The sequence below is a fragment of the Zalophus californianus genome, chromosome X (genome assembly GCF_009762305.2).
Source record: "Zalophus californianus isolate mZalCal1 chromosome X, mZalCal1.pri.v2, whole genome shotgun sequence".
Taxonomy (NCBI): Eukaryota; Metazoa; Chordata; class Mammalia; order Carnivora; family Otariidae; genus Zalophus; species Zalophus californianus.
Genome location: NC_045612.1, coordinates 87,045,266 through 87,068,138, shown reverse-complemented (window position 1 = coordinate 87,068,138; position 22,873 = coordinate 87,045,266). Strand labels below are relative to the sequence as shown.

At 50.0% G+C, this 22,873-nt stretch overlaps 1 protein-coding gene across 2 annotated transcripts; it reads right to left on the bottom strand.

Moving 5' to 3' along the window:
- Window positions 1–5,579: 5,579 nt before the first annotated feature.
- On the bottom strand, window positions 5,580–20,806 carry GPKOW (G-patch domain and KOW motifs). Of its 2 annotated transcripts, none has more exons than XM_027609497.2 (12): window positions 20,749–20,806; window positions 13,658–14,096; window positions 12,511–12,665; window positions 12,287–12,411; window positions 10,270–10,379; window positions 9,276–9,489; window positions 8,720–8,852; window positions 7,891–8,017; window positions 7,568–7,691; window positions 7,407–7,476; window positions 6,811–6,896; window positions 5,580–6,713 (listed from the first exon to the last, which is right to left on the bottom strand). In XM_027609497.2, exons 2-12 carry the CDS (start codon window positions 13,822–13,824, stop codon window positions 6,579–6,581), a joined length of 1,446 nt encoding a protein of 481 aa, XP_027465298.1. In that variant the 5' UTR covers window positions 13,825–14,096; window positions 20,749–20,806; the 3' UTR covers window positions 5,580–6,578. The 2 variants fall into 2 exon arrangements, with proteins under 2 accessions (XP_027465298.1, XP_027465297.1); XM_027609496.2 differs by lacking the exon at window positions 20,749–20,806 and adding an exon at window positions 18,630–19,111.
- Window positions 20,807–22,873: the final 2,067 nt, after the last annotated feature.

Sequence of the window (22,873 nt, the reverse complement as noted above, 5' to 3'; positions counted from 1 at the left end):
TACAGATAGACAAATATATCAATAGAACATTATAGAGTCCAGAAACAAATCAATACATATATGGACAATTAATTTTTTTCTTTTCATTGTGGTGGATAACTGATTTTACTTTTAAAGATTTTTATTTATTTATTGAGAGAGATAATGATAGAGAGAGAGCATGAGAGGGGGGAGAGTCAGAGGGAGAAGCAGACTCCCCACTGAGCAGGGAGCCCGATGCGGGGCTCGATCCCAGGACTCCAGGATTATGACCTGAGTCGAAGGCAGTCCCCTAAACAACTGAGCCACCCAGGTGCCCTGGATAACTGATTTTTGACAAAGGTTTATAGCAATGCAGTGGAGGAAGGATAGTCTTTTCAACAAATGGTACTAAACAGTTTGATATCCATATGCAAAAGAACAAGCCTGGATCTGTACCTCCCACCGTGCCCAAAAATTAATTCAAAATTAACTAAAGTCCTAAATGTATAATCTAAAACCATGAGACTTCTAGAAATCCTTTGTGACCTTGGATTAGGCCAAGATCTCTTTGATATGACATCAAAAGGACAATCCAAAAAGAACAAATCAATATGTTTGACTTCATCAAAATTTAACATTTCTGCTTTTCTTTTTTAAAAAGATACTTATTTATTTATTTATTTATTTATTTATTTGAGAGAGAGAGAGCAAGCATGATGGGGGAAGGGACAGAGGGAGAGGGAGAAGCAGACTCCCCCTGAGCAGGGAGCCCCAACGTGGGGCTCGATCCCAGGACCCCGGGATCACGACCTGAGCTGAAGGCAGACACTTAACTGACTGAGCCACCCACACACCCCAACGTTTCTGCTTTTCAAAAGACATTGTTGAGAGAATGAAAAGACAAGCCACACACTGGGAGAAAATACTTGCAAAGCACCTGTCTGATAAAGTATCTCTATCCACAATATATAAAGAACTCTAAAAACTCAGTAAGAAAACAAATAGCCCATTTTTAAAAAAGAGGCAAAGAATTTTACCAGACTCTTCATCAAAGAAGATACACAGGTGGCAATTAAACACATGAAAAGATGCTCAATATCATTGCTTATTAGGGTTATGAAAATTAAAACCACAATAAATACCAGAAACAAATACTGGAATGGATAAAATCTGGATGACTGACCATACCAAAAACTGATGAGGATGTGGAGGAATAGAACTCTCGTACACTACTGGTAGGAGTGTAAAATGGTACAAGCACCTTGGGAGACAGTTTGACAGGGTTATTTTTTGGTCATAAACTCAGTTATTCTTTATACAACAATTACTCAACGAAAGCATACTATATGCTACATACTCTGCTGGACACTGGGATATTGACAGTTTCTTAAAATATTAAACATATACTTATTATATGATCCAGTCATTCCATCCCTAGAAGTCTACCCACAAGAAAACGAAACATATGTCCATTCAAAGACTTGTATGCTAAGGGAAAAAAAACCTGTCATTTATTAAACAACCATTTATTACCAAGCAGGCTCAACACATCTTAATCATAATCTCCATCAACAGATAAGTAGATAAACAAAAGGTGGTATATCAATACAATGAAATATTACACCATAAAAAAGGAATGAAGTACTGATACCTGCTATAACGTGTCAACCTTGAAAACATTATGTTGAGTGAAGGAAGCCAGACACAAAAGGTCACGTATTGTATGGTTCATTTATATAAAATATCCAGAATAGACAAATCTATAGAGACAGAAAATAGATTAGTAGTTGCCAGGGGCTGGGGGGAGGGAAAAATGGAGAGTGAGTATTAACTGGTATGGGGTTTCTTTTATTTTTTTATTAACATATAATGTATTGGGGTGTCTGGGTGGCTCGGTCATTAAGCGGCTGCCTTTGGCTCAGGTCATGATCCCAGGGTCCTGGGATCGAGCCCCGCATCGGGCTCCCTGCTCCGCGGGAAGCCTGCTTCTCCCTCTCCCAGTCCCGCTGCTTGTGTTCCTGCTCTCACTGTCTCTCTCTGTCAAATAAAACAACAACAACAACAAAAAAACATATAATGTATTATTTTTTTCTGGGGTACAGGTCTGTGATTCATCAGTCTTATATAATACCCAGTGCTCATTACAACACATATCCTCCCCAATGTCCATCCCCCAGTTACCCCATCCTCCACTCCCCCCACCCCCCCACCCCCATACAGGGTTTCTTTTAGAGCTGATGAAATGTTCTGGAATGAGATAGTGGTGATGGTTGCACAACCTTGTGAATATACTGAAACCATTGAATTGTATACTTGAAAGGGGTGGATTCTATGGTATGTGGATTTTATCTTACAAAAAAACCCAGGAATGACCTATTGATACATGGAACTACATGGATGAATCTCCAAAAATTCTGCAGTCTATCAGACAGAAAAGAGTACATTCTCAATGATGCATTTATAGAAAGTTCTAGAAAATGCAAACTAAATTATAGTGACAGAAAGCAAATCAGTGGGTGCATGGGGATGGGGGTGGGGCAGGAAGAAGGGATTATAAAGGGGCAGAGGAAACTTCTGGGAGTGACGATATGCTCACCATCATGATTATGATGATGTTTTCATGGGTGTATACATGTTATTTTAGAAATAATACAACCCCTCTTCTGCCTTCCTGGGCCACCACCATCTCTTCCTGCATGCATGTCTCTTTGCGATATTTCTGACAGAGCATAAAAAGTCATCTCTTAGGCCCCAAATATGAAAAGTTATTTTGTTTTATTCATTTCTGTTGATATTCTGAATCTTCATATTAGTGCTTTCTGAAAACAACCTATAAATAGGATATGGCAAAGACAAAGGGGGTGTTGTATGTTTTTTTTTAAAGATTTATTTATTTATTTATTTGAGAGAGAGAGAATGAGACAGATAGAGAGCACGAGAGGGCAGAGGGTCAGAGGGAGAAGCAGACTCCCTGCCGAGCAGGGAGCCTGATGTGGGACTCAGTCCCAGGACTCCAGGACCATGACCTGAGCCGAAGGCAGTCGCTTAACCAACTGAGCCACCCAGGCGCCCGGGGGTGTTGTATCTTTAACTTTCATATTCTTCAAGCAGTTTTTAAAAGAGAATAGGCTTGGGGTGCCTGGGTGGCTCAGTTGCTTCAGCGTCTGCCTTCAGCTCAGGGTCATGATCCCAGGGTCCTGGGATCGAGCCCCGTATCGAGTCCCTGCTCAGTGGAGAGCCCGCTTCTCCCTCTCCCTCTGCCCCTCCCCCCAGCTTGTGCGCACGCGCTCTCTCTCTCAAATAAAATCTTTTTTTTAAACATTTGATTTTTATTTATTTGACGGAGAGAGAGAAACAGCGAGAAAGGGAACACAAGCAGGGGTAGTGGGAGAGGGAGAAGCAGACTTCCCGCTGAGCAGGGAGCCCGATGCGGGGCTCGATTCCAAGACCCTGGGATCATGACCTGAGCCGAAGGCAGATGCTTAATGACTGAGCCACCGAGGCGACCCTCAAATAAATAAAATCTTAAAAAAAAAATACTGCCTTCTGTCCACCCCAGATCCCTTTGACCCTGCTGTTCTTTCTTTTTCCACCATGACTCTTTTCCCCTTCTAACATACTAAATCATTTACCTCTTATACTTACTGCTTATTGTCTCTCAGCCCCTCTGGAACATCAGCTCCACAAGGGCAATGATCTTCATCTGTTTTGTTCATGGCTGTATCCCCAGTATTTAGAATCATGTCTGGCATGTAGTAGGGACTCGTTTGTGAATGATTTACTCTCTTCTGTATCCCTAGCATGCGGAATGGTACCTGGAATACAGCGAAGGCTCAAGAGACGCCTGTTGAATGGATTGGGGCAATAGTGGCACTTGGTGAGGACCCACTTTCCAAGGACCCTTTTTGGGTCCTTTATCATTCTGCATGGTGCCAGAACATGGAGGTTAAGAGGCCCCAACCTGGGAGCGGAGGGGAGGAGCCCCTGGCTGAGGAAGGAATATCAGAGGAGAATCTAACTGCATGTTATCTGCCACCAAGCTCAGCCCCAGGCAACAGTCCTAAGGGCCCAAATAATTGGCTCCCCTCTGAAAGGCAAAGAAGCTGCTTCTTGAGTCTGCTGCCACGAATTCACGACTGAGTCTGGACAGTGTCTAACAGAGGCAGCAGCCTGCCAGGGAGACTTCTGGAGTCTTAGCAGGGGAGGCAGATGCTTTCTCACCCACATCTTGTTCATTCCCCGTGACATGGAGGAAGTCAGCCTGAACAAATTGTATGTGTCACGGTCCCCGGCTTGCGGGTGGCGGGAAGAGAATTCACAGGCTCACAGCTGTTGCTGCAGCAACTGTGGCCAAAGGGGCAACCTTGGCAGCCAGCAAGCACCAGGCAGAGAGCCGAGAGAGAATTCTCCTTCTGCGCAATGAACGAGGGACAGATTGGGAAAGCCTCCTGATACTGTCCACACTTCCCTGGGACCTAGGGAGCCTGTCCTGGAACTGAGGGATCAGGAGGGATCCACTCAGGGGAAGCACAAAAAGCCATGATGGTCTGTTGGGGGACCAGGTGCTCTGCTAGGGCTATGCATTCTGGACACGGGGGTGTATTCAAGAACTTCAGGCCCTGTGTCTGAAGACAGGCTTGGGAGAAGACAGTGAACTCCAGGAAACTGAAATCTGATGAAAGATCTATCTTAAGCATCATGGCGCAGGGAGGAGGATTGTCTGAAACTGCCAGGTTATGCCACATTTCAGGGCAGAGACAGGGGACCGGTGCCATCCTGCAGGAAGCTTTAAGCTCTTCTCGAGGGTGTTACCAAGATGAATTTACTACGATTTGGAGAAAGGAGGAGGCCTTCTTGACTGAATGTAGCACATACAACATGGGAACTAGACTACTGGACATGCTAGATTGGGAACCTTGAGAAGGCATGACATTCCTTCCCCACAACATGAAAAATATAACCCAGCCTGGGAGTCCGGGGGCAGTGTGGACAATCACCATTATGACTCAGGAACTGGAGCAACTGGGGGATGGGAGTTTGTCCTCTGCTGTCTGCCTTAACCACCCTGCTAGGCCAATCTTGAAAACAGATGAGTTCTGGAATTAGGGATGACAAACCAGGAAATCCATAAAATTGGTCTTTGCAAGTGTACTTCACAATGGGGTATGAGACTGGAAGGTTTTCTGATCATCCCTTACCTTACTCGGCATATGGCCACTGAATTGGCCAACTCACTGTTTTTCTGTATCGGCTCAATTTTGGCTCAAAACAGCAGTCTGCCTCTGCTTGGCAGGGACAGCAGCTTAGCTTTATTATTCTGCTCTAGGGGATGTTTGCCAAAGAGAAGGGGGATGGGCAAAATAGGTGAAGGGGATTAAGAGGTACAAACTCCCAGTTATCAAATAAATAAATAAATAAATAAATAAGAAAGTCAGTCAGTCAGTCAGGGAGATGAAAGGTACACCACAGAGAAGAGAGTCAATAATGTTGTAATAACATTGTCTGGTGAGTACGCTTTGCATGGTGGGCATGGAGTCACGTACAGAATTGTCAAATCACTATACTGTACACCTGAAACTAAGATAACATTGTATGTCAATTATACTTCAACAATTAAAAACATTTTTTAAAGATTTAATCAGAAAAAAAAGAGCTGTAAGAATTTTAATGCGATAATTCAGTTATTTAAAAAAACAATTCTCCAGTGCTGTGCCATGTTCTGACATGTCATGAGTTTATACCAGGGGGTATAGATCTAGCTCATACACCATTTATTACATCAACAACTCAGTGATTGGGGATAATTTAGAAGCAATTGTGCCTAAAGCTTTGGCTTCCCTTGCTGCTTTTCTATCTCACCCCGTTAAATAGGAAAAAGTTTAAGAACTGTCTGACAATCACCTTTCTGTGAGTCCAGTTATCTGGAGGAATAAGAGAAATTCTACCCGGGACACACAAAACTTTTTTACCGTCAAGCCAAAGTTTGGGGCCTAAAATGGGGGCCCCGAAATTAACTGGCCGCTCTGGGAGGTAGCACAAACATATCCTATTTGTGGGTAGAAGCCTCCCTTTCCTCTGGACTCTCGTTACTGGCACAAGATATCTGATCTGGGCCAAGAGTAAAAGCAGAGCCACTGCTGGGATTCTCACTCAGAAAGCTGTGCAGAGATGTGGCATTCCAGGCTCCATAGTATCTGCTCAAGGGACATACTTCATAGCTTTGGTGTTCCAAGAATGAGCTTGTGAGCAGGTGGATCCTTTGACTTGTCTGTCAGCCCCTACAGGGCCATGGGGCTGAAGCCCGGAATGGCTCCCACCTCAGTCAGCCCAGCTCCCACTTCCACTCAGCTCAGCACACATTTATGATCTCATCATTCTACTAAGTTTGGGAAATGATTTTTATTACACACTAAGTTCTGGAAAATACCCAGTTTGTTTCGAGCCTCCCTTCTGGTCCGTCTATCTCGTGCCCTGTCCCTGCCCTTGTCCTGGAGCTACAGTGCAAGCAGATGGCGGAAGGGTGACCTCCCCACCTCTGCGAAGACAGGCTTTTCACACTGTACAGAGCCAGCAGCAGGCCGGGGATGGTGGGGTGGTGGTGGGAGTGGGGTCGCGGGTCAGTCTTCATCAGAGTCCCTGGGGCCCACGTACTGGCAGACAGCATCATAGTGAAGCTCCACCAGCTGATTCTCTCTCCGCAGCTGCACCAGAGCCCGGCTCCGTTCCCTGTCCCGGCCCAGCAGGCGGCCCACCTGGAGTAGTGGCAGGTAGAGTCAGCAAGGCCAACCCAGATGCCAGGACAGCCCCCCCATGGTCCCTGCCCCACCCATGCCCAGGTCTGGGACTCACCCTTCCAGCCTGTGGCCCCAGCACCACCATCACCCGGTTGCCCTCGACCTTGGGGACCAGGGTCTCCAGCATGCCTTCCTTTACACCTGCAGATGAGGAAAGCGGAGTGAGTGAGGCCCGGGGCCAGGGCCAGCCCACCCAGGGTCCTGTCAGAAGGCCTTTCCTGTATTGCCCAGAGCCACCCTGCACCCTATTTCACAGGCAAGGACACCTACGGAGCAGTTCCTAGAAATAACGATAAGAAAGGGAGCACTTATGCACGAAGATGGTGAGTGATGGCAACTGATCCCATTTACTATGGGCGTGTCACCTGCCTGCCCTGCACGGGGAGTTCCATACACAGCCGTACGAGGCCCGGTCCTCAGAGGGAGAAAGAGCTCATTTTCATGCCAGTACTCGCTCATGGGGAAAGAGGGGCTCAGATAATCACCATCACAGAAGTGCCTCAGGTTCTGTTAGAAGATTCTGGGCCTTACAAAATACCTGAACTCTGCCCAACCTCCCAGCCTTTGCCCACGCCAGCCTCTTGGTCGAAGACAGCCTTCCCATTTGGGCTCCGGGATGGTAACGACCCAGTGGTCATCCCTCACACTCACCTTCCAGGATCCGGCCTTCGTCTGTCCTACACACACAGGTATCTGGGCTGAGGACATCTTCAATCGTCATCTGGGTAGAGGGCCAGGGGGTGTGAGAACGTTAGAGTTACGGGGGCTGAGTTCCTGGGGGCAGAGGGGGCACCAGGTTGCAGGGTTCCCACCTTGGTGTTGTAATACTGGCCGCCCTTGTGCTGTCTGTCCACAAAGCGCACGCGCAGGTCCCTGTGCAACCAGTGCTGGCTCCGGGGGCCGGCCTTCTCATTCTTGGCTGCAGGCTCCTCCTGTCTGTGGAAAGGGGCCAATGCAAGGTTTAGCTGCTCAGACGCACGTTCCAGTCACCCCACCTTTGCGGCTGTGACACGCACCCATAATGCCATCCCTAGTTCCTTCCATGTGCCTGCCTTGCCCCAGAAGCCTTCTCTGACTGCTAGAACGCTTCCACAGCCTTGCCTTCTCCCCTTATCCCAGATGCCCAGGGTCCCACCGGTAGGGAAGGTGTTTCCGCTTCCTCTCTGAGTCCTCCCGCCGGCCGGGAAGGTCCTGATCCTGGAGGGCCTTCCATGATGAGGCTGTTCCGTTCTGTTGCCCTGGGGAAGTTTTGTTCATCTGGCCTGTGCAAGAGTGTGTGGAGGAGAACCAGGAAGGAGCCTCAGTGTGCCATTCTCTGACCCGGCAGGCTACACCTCGGCCTCGGGCTACCTCCCACCTGCCTCAGTGTCCCCTCCCACCATCACAACTTTGCTGGTGCCATTAGAATGCTCTCCCCTTCCCCTCAACTGCTGGGGCTTCCTTCAGGATGCCTTCCTTAGCTACTCCAGCATGTGCTGATGGTACTGATCTGAGGCAACCACCTAGTGTGGGCTAGGGAAATCTGAGAGCTCTGTCAGCAGCAATCTCCCATCTGCCAAACTGCCCCCATCCTCCTGCCATGCCTGGATTGCCTTCCTCCTTGGTCAGGGCCTAGTCCCAAGTGCCCTCATGCCCTAGAAGAAGAGAGGCTCATCACCTTGAACAGACATACCTCCTGAGGATAGGCATAGATTTCTATACCTGTTTTTTCTCTCTCAGAAAGAGGCTAAAGCCCCAGGGTAACTAGATCAATTTTTCTTCAGACTGAATAAACCATTTCTTTGTTCTCACCTCCTGACCTCTGACCAGATGGCACACCTGCCAGGCAGACCGCGGCCCCTCCTCTCTGCGGATCTGACACCCGCACCCCCCCAGCCTCGCCCCCCCGAGACAGGCTCTACTGCCCCCCCCCCCCCCCCGGAATGCTTCTCCAACTCTCCCAGCAAGGTAAGAGGCTCACTCACTGAGATCCAAGCAGTTCTTGTCAAACTCCTGCTGGGAGACAGGCCGTAGGCAGAACTCACTAACAGTCACCATGCGGTTCCCCACGGCCAGGCGAACTACGGCCCGAGCATTGTCAGGATCGAGGCCTTCTACCTGAAGTGTTGGGAGGAAGAAGTTGGGCAGTGGTTGAGAGGACTAAACCCACATTCCTAGGACCAAGCTATCCACTCTTACCTCCAATAGGCCTGACCCCTGTGTCTCCCCCACCAGACTGGCCCAAGGTCTGGGCCTGGGTCCATGTGTCTCCCCTAGCAGACTGTGTGCCTTGGATATATTTTAAAGAATTTAAGTCTCAGGAACATGTGGCATATGGCATTCTCTCTCTCTCAGTTGGAAACTGAGGCCCAGAAAGGCCCAGCAAGTGGTTCTGAGTTACCGAGTGAGGCAGCAAGCCAGGCAGGCCTGAAAGACAAGGACTCCCATCCAGCCTTTCCATCAATTCCTCCTCCCTCTGACCCCTCACATCAATCTTATCTGCGGCCTGTCTTGGGCTCTAGGCCTAGCCTGGTTCCTTACCTTCCCGTAGAGGCCTCGGTGAGGGCCGGAAAGAACCACCACAGCCCCTCCAGGCACCAGTCCTCGAGGCTGGTCTTCCTTATCCTTCTCTTGCTCCTCATCTGGCTTTGGTTGGTGGTGGGGGCCAGTGGAGACCAGGGCCTGGACCTCATTCAGGTTGGCGCCCAGCCCTAACCCCTTCGGCCTCAGTGAGTTGACACGGGGCTTCACCACTCTGCAGGGAGCACAGTACAGGAGCTTGTTGGGCTGGGGATACGGGGCGGAGGTTGTGTGCAAGTCTTCAGTGTCCCCACTACCATCACCCAAATCCCACCCTGTCAACATGTTCAAGAATATCCTTCCCGGTCTCACATTAGGACTGTTTTTGATCTATAGAAATAGCAATTTCATTTAGTCCAACCTAATAACACACTGGGTATACCATCTATTACATATTATCTACAGTGGCATCTGAGGCAGATCCCTATAATCAAATACCCTAATATTTCTACAGGGGAAATCGTACAAATATTCACACCAAACAGGAGAAATCAACTATAATATGCTCTCCATCAATTCAGGTCATGTTTGGCTACTAAGTGGTTTATGAAAAAAAATGGTTTTCAGAATTCTTTGGAGTTGAAAACGGAGAAGGGATCCTAAGTCTGGATGATAACAGCAAATGTCTCGTCTATGTTTATTTGGGGCCGGGGCCTGCTGTAAGTGCTTTATGTGCATAATTTCATGTAATTCTGCAACAGACCTGGGAAATCAGTATTGTTACTATCCCCATTTTGCAGATGAGGAAGGTGATGCTCAGAAAGGTAACCTACACATAAACGGAACCTGTTACAGAGTTTCAAAGGGCAAACAGGAAACTGAAACAGTAGCGGAAAGGCTTACTGAATTACTGACATGCCTTCTCCCTGCCTGGATGGTTCTGGACGGGCGGTAACTCATGGGGGTCTTGTTCACTGCCCTGCCTGCTGCCCCCTGCCCCTACCCTAGAACTCACTGATTGAAGGTGCGGCCAATGCCCTCGCCAGGTTTCCAGCCCATGCCTCGTAACATGGCCAGCCCATAGGCCTCTACGGGGACTGCCTCATAATCAGCTTCCTCCGGCACCTACAGGTTCAGCAGAGAAAGGATGGTTAGGCTGGGCCCATGGTGGGCCCTCAGAAGCACGTTTACTAACACCCAGCGGATGACCCTCAGTGCTTCTTCTCCAGTAAGCTCAAGGTTAGTTTTGATTTCCTCTTGCTGTCCCTCACTTTAGTCCTCCACATTGTCCTTCAACAAATAATTATAAAGCACCTATTCTGTGCCAGGTACTGACCTAGCTGATGAGGGTAAAGCAGTGACCAAAACAGACAAAACCCCCCAATCCTGCCCTGTGGGGCTGACATTCTAGTTATAGAGACACAGAATAAAAAAAATACATAAAACAGGTTATGTCAGGTAGTGGTAAGTTATATGAAGAAAAATAAAGCAGATTGAGGGGATGCAGAGGGATGGAGAAGGGAATATCACTGAGTTGATATCTGAGCAGAGACCAGAAGGAAATGACAGACGGAGCCATAAGGATGTGAGAAGGACAGGTAGTCCACGCAGGGAGAACAGTAAGAGCAAAGGCCCTGTGGGAAGAGCATCGTGAAAGCCAACCTGACTGAAAAAGAGATGTGGAGGCAGAGAGGGGCGGTGAGAGATTAATCAGGAGGTCTGGGCTGGAGCCGCAGGAGGGTGGCCACCAAAAGGGGGCCCATGAGGAAGTTACTGCAACAGTCCAGAAGAGAGATGCTGGTGGCTCAGACCAGAGTGGTAGGTAGGTGCTGGTGCAAAGTGGTCAGATTCTGGATGTATTCTGCAAAGGGAGATGACAGGCTTTTGCTGAAAGCCTGCATAAGGGGTATGAAACAAAGAGGGGAGTCAAGAGTGACTCTAAGGTTTTTAGGCTGAGTGAGAGGAAGGATGGATGGAACTGTGATCCACTGAGATGCTGAAGGCTGGGGAAGGAGAGGAAATGAGAGAAATGAGGCCAAAGTGGGAACAGGATGGAAAGTGAAGGGAAGGTCTTTTTTTTAAGATGAAAGAAACCAGAAGACAGCTGAAGGCCAACGAGAACAGTTCAGTCGAAAGAGAAGATGGTCTTGGGGCGGTAGGAGAACTAGGCCCCAAAGAAGCACTGCTAAAAAAAATTGTGAATAAAGCGGTGAAAAGTGGGGTCCATGGACATGAAAGACAGACTTGGTTGCTTCTGTAGACACACCCCTCACTTCTCCTGTTATCTATCACTTCCCATCCTCACTCCCTTGATTCTTTTTTATCCCCCCCTCAATTCTTTATACTCACTCTAGACACACTGTAGGTTGCTTCACTGATGGACCCACACCACACTGACTCCCTGCCATCGTGCCACTGCTCAGGTTGTTGCTGCCATTATACTCACCCTGATCTTCCCTCCCTCACTAAACCCGACCTGTCCTTCCAGGCCTCACTCCTACCACTCTGGTCTGAGTGGCCATCATTTCTAGCCATGCTACTGGTCTCCTTGCTTCCGCCTTTGCTGACTACTCTGTTCTGCTCACAGTAGCCAGAGAGATCCTGTCAAATCTTAAGGCTTGACCCCTCTCTGCTCAGAACCCTCTCATGGCTCTCATCTGGTCCACAAGGCCCTGCTTAGTTTAGCCCCTGCCACTTCTGACTTCGTCTCCTCCTCTTCACTCATTCCACTCTAGTTACACTGGTCTCCTTGGTGTTCCTCAAACACTCCAGGCTGAGTCTACCCTCAGGATCTTTGCATTTCCTGTTCCCTTAGCTCCTCATCTTACTCAGATAATTCCAGAATGCAAGTGTTTTCCACACCTCAGTAGCTGGATTCATTTGTTAATGCTTCCAAAAAAGGACAGAGGGAGAAAGGGATAGGCAGCAGGCCTCTAGTACACACACAGACTTTCCCTGCTGTGTGCAGAGAGGCAAGCCTGGCAGACAGGGCAAAGAGAGGCTGGGGTAGGAGGAGTTAGCGGCCAGCTCACTGTCTCAGCCCGGGGTTCGCTGTCTGCCCCTTCCCCGTTAGGGATGCAGCCTTTCTGGATCATGGGGATAGCAAGCGTGGGGTCGACACCCGAATTCTCTCTCTCCTCCAGGGACTTCTTGGAGTCTAAGGAAGAATGGGAGGGAGCAATGAGGTCCCACCCTATCCTTCCATTTTCCTCCCCCTCTTCCTTCACTGGGGCAAGGCGAAGAGGGGATCACTCACCCTCAATGAGCTCCTTCACAGCCTGGGACAGCACCCCATCCACCAAGGCCTCAGTATTTGTGGATGGCCCAGGGGCCTGGGTCGGTGGCTGCCTGCGATGGCCATTCTTGATCAAAGGGATGATGAGTTCCTTGGGGGTTTCTGAGGGCTTCACACTGATGTGGACACAGCGGCATGAAGTTGGGAGAGTAGCATGGTCAGTGGGTTCTGAGCCACACTCCTCCCTTCAGAGAAAACAAAAGGGCCAAACTCACCCCCCCCCACCCCAGATGGACCACACCCTCTACTCTCCTGTCCGGTCTCTAATGGTGCTTTGTTTGTTTTTAAAAGATTTTATTTATTTACTTAATTGACAGAGAGAGAGACAGTGAGAGAGGGAACACAAGTAGGAGGAGCGGGAGAGGGAGAAGCAGGCTTCCCGCTGAGCAGGGAGCCCGATGCGGGGCTCGGTCCCAGGACCCCGGAACCATGACCTGAGCCGAAGGCAGACGCTCAACGACTGAGCCACCCAGGCGCCCCTAATGGTGCTTTCTTTGGATTCTCTCCCTCACCCCCAACTCTTAAATGTCAATGCCTTTGAGGAATCAGCCTTCATTCCTGGACCCTCTGCTCATCCCAAGACCCACCTCCATGGCCTTCACAATGACTCACAAATCACCATCTTCAGCCCAGACTCTCCCCAGATCCAGGGTTCACATCAATCTCCTGGATGGTTGATTTTCTTCTGGAAGCCTCTCCCTCTGACTCTCCTTTCTGAATTAAGCTGATGATGGTCTCCCCCAACCCGAATCTGCCACTCCGCCCCGTTCCCCATACTAGTGACGCTCCACCGCTTCAGCTGAGACACTAGGGGTCCTGTCATTCTTCACTCCTTTCCTTCTCTCAGAACGCACACACCTCAGGGTCCTCAAGTCCTAAAGACACACCCTCTCAGGCATACATCCTTTTTTCTCAAACGCCACGGCTGTCAGGCCCAATTTCCCCACCTCTCCTGTTCCACACTCCCGCCTTCTAGCCTCCACGAGTTTTCCCAGGCTGTGCTTCAGGCGTTCCAGACCACTGCCACCAAGACAATCGACTCAGAATCCACCCTCCCGCTTGCACCCACCGAACCGAATTCCAAGGGATGAAAGACCCGGCGCTTCACCTTTGCAGCTCCCTCCCTTCCACGGTCTTTAAGAAATCCTTCTCCTCTGGAGCCGCACCCGCGTCGTCCGCGAGCCGTCTCCGGGCAGATGTGCGACTGAAGCTGAATGAAATTGGGGCAGCGGAGGCTCCTCCGGGCCGCAAAGCCGCCTCTTCAGCATCCGCCATCTTGCCCCTCTTTCCCAGGCGAGTGCGCTGCTTGCTGGGAAGTTTAGTTTGGGCTCAGTTTGAGCGGGGCCAGATAACGAGCGCTAGAACTACCTTTCCCATAGAACACTGCGGCATCGGCGGGCGAAGGTGAAAAAAGGGGCCTTAGGAAGTAATTGTCGCTCTTTTCACTTCATAGGAGTGCGTTGCGCCAAGCATAAAGGGAAATGTAGTTCTTGGGTGAGGTAGGTATGGCAGAGGTGGATTCGTTCTTGCCAGGTATTCCTTCCTTCCTATAGGAGGTCAACAAGTATTTATTAATTATCTACTGTGTGCACGTCACTGTGCCCTACTGGTATGGGAAATGTAGATAAAATACATCATTAAGAAAAAAATCTGTGAGTGCCAGTTGTGTACAATAACAAATAGACATTTAAATGGTGCCTACCGATCGATGCCAGATTTAATACACAACAAGCTCTGGATTCAAATATTATTAAAATAGACATCCTCCTTTCTAGAGGCTGATAGTCCAGTGGGGAACAATAACACTTAAACAGATATTACATATATATATATATATACAGTTGACCCTTGAACAATGCAGGGGTTGGGGGGCCAATCCCCTGCCCCCATAGTTGAAAATTTGCGTGTAACTTTTGACTTCCCCAAAACTTAACTACTAACACCCTACCGTTGACCTGAAACCTTAATGATAACATAAACAGTAGATTAACACATATTTTGTTTTTACATGTAGTATTATTTTTGTTTTTTGGGGTTTTTTGTTGTTTTGTTTTGGGTGTTTTTTTTTAGGATTTTTTTTATTTATTCATTTGAGACACAGAGATACAGAGAGAGAGAGAGAGAGAGCATGAGCAGGTGGAGAGGCAGAGGGAGAGGGAGAGGGAGAAGCAGGCTCCCCGCTGAGCCAGGAGCCTGATGCGGGGCTCGATTCCAGGACCCTGGGATCATGACCTGAGCCGAAGGCAGATGCCCAACCATCTGAGCCACCTAGGCGCCCCTGTTGTTTTGTTTTTAAGTAGGCTCCACGCCCAGCGTGGAGCCCAATGTAGGGTCTGAACTCACAACCCTGAGATCAAGACAAGAGCTGAGGGCGCCTGGGTGCTCAGTTCGTCGAGCGTCTGTCTTCAGCTCAGGCCATGATCCCAGGGTCCTGGGATCAAGTCCCACATTGGGCTCCCTGCTCAACGGGGAGTCTGCTTCTCCCTCTCCCTTGCCCCCCCAAACCTGTCATGTTCTCTTTCTCTCTCAAATAAAGAAAATTTTGAGGAAGAGAAAATACATTTGTAGTACTATACTGTACTATAGTACATTATATTGGGAAAAATCCTGGTATAAATGGACCCATGCAGTTCAAACCCATGTTGTTCAAGTGTAAACTGTAGTTCCTACTGTTACCCAAAACTGGGTTTGCCTCTTGATGGATATGGAGCCAAAAGACACATCCAAGCAAAGAATAGGAAAAGATAGGGTTTTACTTGCCACAAGTGAAAGAGAATACTAGAGATATTTCCCAAAGCAGTGTCTCCTTCAACAACAAAAAGTGGGCGAGTTTTAAACTAAAGGTGCATATATATTCATGGAAGGGCTTGCAAAATAGGGAATTCAGCATGGAATTGGGGCAAAAGTCATCTTAAGGGGACTGAACCCAGGTCTTAAGTTAATTGAAGACACGAGAGCTGGCAAGAGTCAGCATCATCAATTCTCTGGCTCCAGATTCTGGTCCAGTATTTGAGTGCTCAAAGGGGCTTAAATCCTGCAAAGATGACTCAAGACTATGTGTCAATCTTTACTTTTGAAACAGCACTGGGAATTTTACCACAAAATTACCTGATTTATTGTCCCTGATATGCTTAGGCTATCTCCTGGCCTGATAATGTCTGTTTGTTCTCACATTCTTTTGTTTCCTTCAAATCATTATCTATTGAGGTCTATTCTGCAATTTCAACGCATCTCAGGAAGTTCTGCAAGAAATGTGCTTTGGGTAAGTAGTGCTGGTCAGGCATAGATTACAAGATGATCAGGGGCCTAAAGTGACTTTTCTCATGTCAAGAAAGCTATGCCTCATCTTTCTTTTTCCAGGGATCCCTAACTATTTCTGCTTATACTACCAACATTAAATATGTTGTGAGAGCGAGGTTCTAAGGCTTTGAAAGATTAATGGGACAGATTCCTCTTGTGTAGGACCATAAAGAGATAGGGAAAATGAAGGGGCCCCATGAAGGGCTGCTTTTTTGCCCATTTTCCTGCTTCTATTCTTGCTAGGACCAGCACACCTGCCTTTCCTATTCCTTGTAATACAAATAATGTATGTTCTCTTTGTAAGGATCAAGGAGTTAATGATTTCTTTGGAGTCTTCCAGCACAATAGATAACTTCTTTTTATTTTTTAAAAGATTTTATTTATTTATTTGACAGAGAGAGACACAGCGAGAGAGGAAATACAAGCAGGGAGAGTGGGAGAGGGAGAAGCAGGCTTCCCGCTGAGCAGGGAGCCTGACGCGGGACTCTATCCCAGGACCCTGGGATCATGACCTGAGCCGAAGGCAGATGCTTTTTTTTTTTTTTTAAGATTTTTTAATTTATTTTTTAACAGAGAGAGAGAGAGCGAGAGAGGGAACACAAGCAGGGAGCGTGGGAGAGGGAGAAGCAGGCTTCCCGCTGAGCGGGGAGCCCGACGTGGGACTCAATCCCAGGACCCTGGGATCATGACCTGAGCCGAAGGCAGACGCTTAATGACTGAGCCACCCAGGTACCCCACAATAGATAACTTCTAAGAATTGTCTAGGTGAGACCATGATGTGTATATTCCAGACCACCAGAGCTAGACATCTGGATGCCAAGACTCCCTAACTCCAAGGAATTAGTGACTTATGGAGGACACCTGGACCCTTTTAGTTCTGACCAGTTTCTGGGTGCCTGAGAGGACACTTACATCAGACCACAATCCTCAATAAAAGCCCCAGACCCAAACAAAAACAAGACACTTTCCTTTCCTTTCTGAGTCTCCCAGACACTCTGTATCTGCACTCTCACTACATCTTCAATAAATTCTGCTCTTACTTCCTCTTGGATCACATTTGATTTCTATCCTGTGTGAAGACAAGGACTCTCTTGGCTGGTCCTGCGGGACCCCCTCTGGGTCCTCAGACCCAGCCTGCCTCCATCATTAAGAGCTTGTAATTTAGAAGACTGATACTTAAATAGTCACCAGAAAGAATACTATATATCTGCCAACAATTCATCCCAAGGAAATCATTAAAGATGTGTGAAAAGATTTTTTTTAAGTTTATTTAAGAAGTATCTATACTCAGGGCGCCTGGCTGGCTCAGTTGGTGGAGCATGCGACTCTTGATCTCAGAGTGGTGAGTTCAAGCCCCAAGTTGGGTATAGAAATTACTTAAAAAAATAAAATCTTTAGGGGCGCCTGAATGGTTCAGTTGGTTGAGCATCTGGCTCTTGATTTTGGCTTGGGCTGTGATCTCAGGGTTGTGAGATCGAGCTCTGCATGGGTTGCACGCTCAAGTGCACAGACTGCTTGGGATTCTCTCTCTCCCTCTCCCTCAGCCCCTCCCCCAGCTTGTGCACTCTTTAAACAAACAGATAAATAAAATCTTTTTAAAAAATAAAAAATAAAATCTTAAAAAAAAAAGAAATCTCTACACCCAACATAGGGCTCGAACTCATCACCCTCAGATGAGGAGTCACATGCTCCTCTGAGCCAGCCAGGTGCCCCACAAAAAGATTTTTTTTAAGATTTATTTATGGGGTGCCTGGGTGGCTCAGTCGGTTAAGTGTCTGCCTTCGGCTCAGGTCATGATCCCAGGGTCCTGGGATTGAGTCTGCTTCTCCCTCTGTCTGCCGCCCCCCTGCTTGTGCTCTCTCTCTCTCTGATAAATAAATAAAATTTAAAAAAAGATTTATTTATTTATTTTAGAGAGGCGGGGGAAGGGCAGAGGGAGAGGGAGAGAATCTCAAGCAGACTCCCCACCAATTGGGGAGTCCGACTTGGGGCTCAATCCCCCGAACCCCAGATCATTACCTGAACTGAAATCGACTCAGCCACTTAACCTACTGAGCCACCCAGGTGCCCCCACAAAGATTTTTATATGAGATTCATCATAGTATTATTTATTGTAGCAAAACATCGAAGGCCACTTAAATGAACAACAGAAGGGGACGGGATAAATGAATTATAGCACATTCCTTGGATGGAACACATATACTAGAAACTTTAAATGTGAAGCTATAAATATACTTAAATGAAAGTGGTACATAGTCAAAATGTTTGGAAAGTAGAATAATATGGTGGGTCAGAGGACGATCTTGAAAACAGGAAGCACAATAATCAAATTCGTGGCCATGTTTCCAGGCTTAGAGGCCCTGGGCATCCTTAAAGATACCCAGCAGATAAAGACTACAAAGCAGCTTTTATAAATGTCAGTCTAAATAAAGAGGCAAACTGAGGCAAGCTCAAAAAGATGAGTTTATTTGGGAATATCAGAGAAATTGCCATTCTTACACCCAAACTGTAGCAAGCTACAGAGGAGTCCCAAATTCCAATTCCTCTATTTCCAAATAAACTCATCATTGTGAGCCTGCCTCGGTTTACCTCTTTTTAAAAAGATTTTATTTATTTATTTGAGAGAGAGAGGGAGAACACAGAGGAAGAGTGAGAGGGAGAAGCCGACGCCCGCTGAGCAGTGAGCCCAATGCGGGGCTTGATCCCAGGACTCTGGGATCATGTCCCAAGCAGAAGACAGACGCTTAACTGACTGAACCACCCAGGTGCCCCAAGTTTACCTCTTTATTTAGGTTAATATTCCTTGGAGTCAGAAGTGGGATCCAAAGGAGATGACCCCCGAAGAATGATGATCCAGGGCATCAAGTGACGTACCCACACGGAGCCTCCTGCACTAATCATTTCTGTGAGTCACGGTCTACTTCCCGGTTTGGTGAGTCTCTTTTAGGATTCTGAACCCCCTCCCTTCGGTTCAGCTTTCCGACTTAATTCAGGATCTGTTTAAGACTTTTTTTTTTTTTTGGTCGTACTCCTCTTAGTGAGTACTAGTTTGTTTGGTGAGTACTCCTTTGTTTTATTATTGGGAGCACATCAGAATTTTGGTATAATTCCTTTGGAATTCTTGGGAGTGTTAAAAAGAAAGCCATAGGCCCAAGGTGGCGTCATTTGTCCTCAGGACAGTCAACCAAGAATTAATTGCAAAGCCCTCTTCTTAACTAATTCTAGTCCTGGCTATTCAAATACATGTGCAGACCATCCTATAGTCCTCTAAGAACGCGAAGATCCCTCTCCTTATATTACAGCCTTAGGCCCCCACTGCGGGGGGGCAGTGCAAATCCGCGATTGGACTCCGGAACTTTTCAGGCTCCGCCCTCTAACTGGCCTATAAACTTCAACCCGTTCCTGACATTTCGATCCCTCCCCCTGGCGTTTGTAGGCTCCACCCCCTAGGGTGGATTTTTTTTTTCCAGGCCCGCCCCTCAGCCAACTGCACGCCCCCAACACTCTCCAGGCCCCACCTCCTCAGAAATGCCTTGCGAAGCCCCAGCGCCAGGGATAACCATCCAGCCCTGCACCCACAACTAGCCATGGAACATTCACCCACCGCAGTAACTTTCCCAGGGTCACCTCCTGGAGGAATAGTCTAGGATAACGCCAAGGCTCCGCCCCTCGAAGCTCCCTCCAAGCCCCGCCCCGCCGCCAGTCGCACCCATTAGCCCCACCCAGGGGAGTAACTAACAATCCCGGGTCCTCCACTTCGGAATCCGGCTCCACTCAGACCGCACCCCCCGGGAGGCCCCGCTCCGCCCCCGACACGCACCCGCGTTGGGGCGCAGGCGCAATGTGGCGCCCGTCCTGCGTACCAGCGCCGCCACGTCGGCCGCAGCTCGGGCCGCCAGGGGGCGCGCGTCCAGCCGCGCCAGGAGCTGCCGGGCTCTGGGGCCCGCCCGCTGGGGAAGGCCCCGGCCTGCGCGGGTGGAAAGAACAGGTCAGCACCCGCCCGAGCCTCGGCGAACCCCCACGCTCCCCGACGTCCGAAACCTACAATGCCCCTCAAGATCTTCGGCGCCCCCCCGACCACTCTCTCGATAGTTTCGGAGGTCTCCCACTGCCCCTCTCAACTCCCGCGACCCCCGACCATCGCGGGTATGCCCGTGGACCCCCGCCTGCGCCCACGATATCCCTGGAGAGAGCTATCTGACCGAAATATTCCTGGACACTTCCCAACACCCTGGAACTATCTCTGGAGGTCTCCGACTGCCCCTTCATAACCCCAGATTCCAAACTCTTCCCGCACAGTAGCGAGAGGGACCCCGATCCCCCCAGATGTCCCGACAGAGGACGGTCTGCCCCCGCTGTGGCGCCGGCAACCCCGATTCCCCTTCCAGATATCCTAGGCAACCTTGATGGCCCACGGAGCTACAGTTGCCCCTCCATTTGTACCCAGAGGCCCCCCCGCCTAACCGCCACCCACCCCCCCGCAATTCACTACAGACCCTGAGTGCCCACAGGTGTCCCCAGTGACCCCGGGCAGAGCCCTGTGGCACATCTCCCCGGAGACTCCTGAGAGCCTCCGGGTCTGGTGCGCAGCCCCACGGTGCGGGTGCGGGTGCGGGTGCGGGTGCGGATCGGGGACCTCGAGCCCAACGCCGGCCGCCCGGCGCCCGCCCGCCACTTGGGCGCCAGGGCTGCTTTGTTTACCACCTGTCGGAAGGAAAAGGTGAGGAGCAGACAGACGGGGCGAGGGGTGGCAGGGACGCGCCCAGTCCCCCCTCCCCCGTACCTCCTCTGCTCCCCCTAGGGTCCGTGGCGCCCCCCGCGCGCGGCTGCATGACCCGAAGTCCGCCCGGTGGACGCAAGGCCGCCAGCGACGCGTTTGGAGCTCCTGGGCGCGCTCACCTGGCGACCCGCCCGGGCCTGGATGCGGCTGCGGCCGGCCGGTCCCGTGCCCGGAGCCCCGACCCGCGCGCTGACCTACCTGGCCGCCGGCAAGGAGGCCTGGCTGTGGGAGCCAGCGCGAGCGCTTGGCCTCGCTCTGCCTCAGGCGCCGCCTCTGTTAGCCCCGGAGCCTGGGCTGGGCTCCTTTTTCCACCCAGGAGGGGTTGTTAGTCCACGAGCGAGAAGGGGAAGTCGAGGCCCAGAGAAGTTAAGGGCCCCGCCCGAGCTCTGACAACTAAGAACGGGGGTGCAGAAGTGGAGCCCACGTTTACCAGGGAATTCTGCGGCCTGTAACGGAGCTTTGCTCATAGTAGGGCGGGCACTCAGTAAATTTGCAGAGACTGTTTTCTACTTGGGAAATGGAAGAGTCTGTCGGGCTGGGCGGCTGCGGGCGGGGTGGGGGGTGCTTGGAGCCTTGGGGGCCATGGGAAGGTTTGGGGCCCTGAGCAGGATAGGGCTGGGGGACTCCAAAAGCCGGGAAGGGCAGGTGCCCTGGAGAGTGGAGGGGCGGTAGGGGCCTGCACTTGAGGAGGCTTTCAAGGCCCCTGGGTGGGAGGGGTCGCCAGCCAATGAGAGGGGAGAAATGAGGCCCCTCTTAGGTACTAAAAGTGGGGGGTGGCCTGGAGACAGAGGTCCCGAGGGGGGAGCCCTTGGGCACAATGCTACTGTAGTGGAAGGAGGAATGGGGTGCGGTGAGAGACAGCCTGTGACCACCACTTTGTGGAGGAAGAAACTGGGGCCACAGGGGCTCGGACACCTACCTGTCCGGGACCCCGCAGCCAGCCAACGACAGCAGGGGCCTCAGGCGGCTTACCCCCAACAATCACTGGGGCTGTGACTGTTTCACTATGGACACTGTGGACACTTTCACTGTGGACGCACTGTGTCCTGACGTCCATTCTGGGGGGCCGGGCAGCCTCTCTCGTCCACCTTTCAGGGGCTGGGTGTTGTTCTAAGTGAGGGGGGGGGAATGGTCCCTGCTTCCCTTCCTCCTGCAATCTCTTGGCCCTCCCGCCTCTGACCTGACCTTGTCTTGCGGGGGCGGGGGGGGGGAGGGGCGCGGAATACCCCGGACCTCATTCACTGCTCTGCCCTGTTCTTTTTTTTTTTTTTTAAGATTTTTTACTTATTTATTTGAGAGACAGAATGAGATAGAGAGAGAGCATGAGAGGGGAGAGGGTCAGAGGGAGAAGCAGACTCCCTGCTGAGCAGGGAGCCCGATGCGGGACTCGATCCCGGGTCTCCGGGATCATGACCTGAGCCGAAGGCAGTCGCTTAACCAACTGAGCCACCCAGGCGCCCAGCTCTGCCCTGTTCTTATGCCAACCACCTGGGGGTGTCATAGTTCCCCAAATTTTTTGCACTGTTTTTCCCACCATCCTTCCTTTGCCTGTGCTGTGTCCTCTGTATAGGAGCCCTTCCCAGTCTTTTGTCCACCTGAAACAGGACTGCATGTTACCAAGACCCAGTTTTAAGGCTTCAATATTCCATTCATTTATTTCTGAAAAGAAATGCAGAAGATGGATGATTGGCTATGTAGAATTGTAAACCAACATGCTTCTGTCTGTGAGGAAGAGTCTAGGCTGGTTTATATTCCTGAGTCTTCTCAGGAGAAGTGAATTGAGAAAAACCAAGGCTGATCCCTAGGCTCCCATGTCCTCTCCTTCACTGGAAAGCCTCCCCACTGTCTCCTCCAGGGTCCAGTCCCCTTGAACTCCCCTTGAGGACTTCCCCAATCCTGCAGGGCAGTGCTGGTCACTGGGGTCACTGGCCTTTCTCGGCCTCTGTCTGCCTCTCCTGGGATCTTTGTCTGGCTGCCCACATCTGTCCCAACCTGAGTCTGGTGTTGGGCAGGGGAAGATTGAGACCCTCTATAGCACAGTTCTCCATAGAATTCTCATTCCTTCATGTATTCTTTGGACATTCTCTAACACCTAGTCAGAGCTCAGCCCCGTGCAGGGGCAGCTGGGTCCATGGGGCTGAAACAGCCCTGGATTCTGCTATTAGTAGGCATCCTCTCTGGAGGAAGAGGCTCTACTGGATTCCTACACAGACATTGACAACACAATGTGGTCAGGGCTGGGAC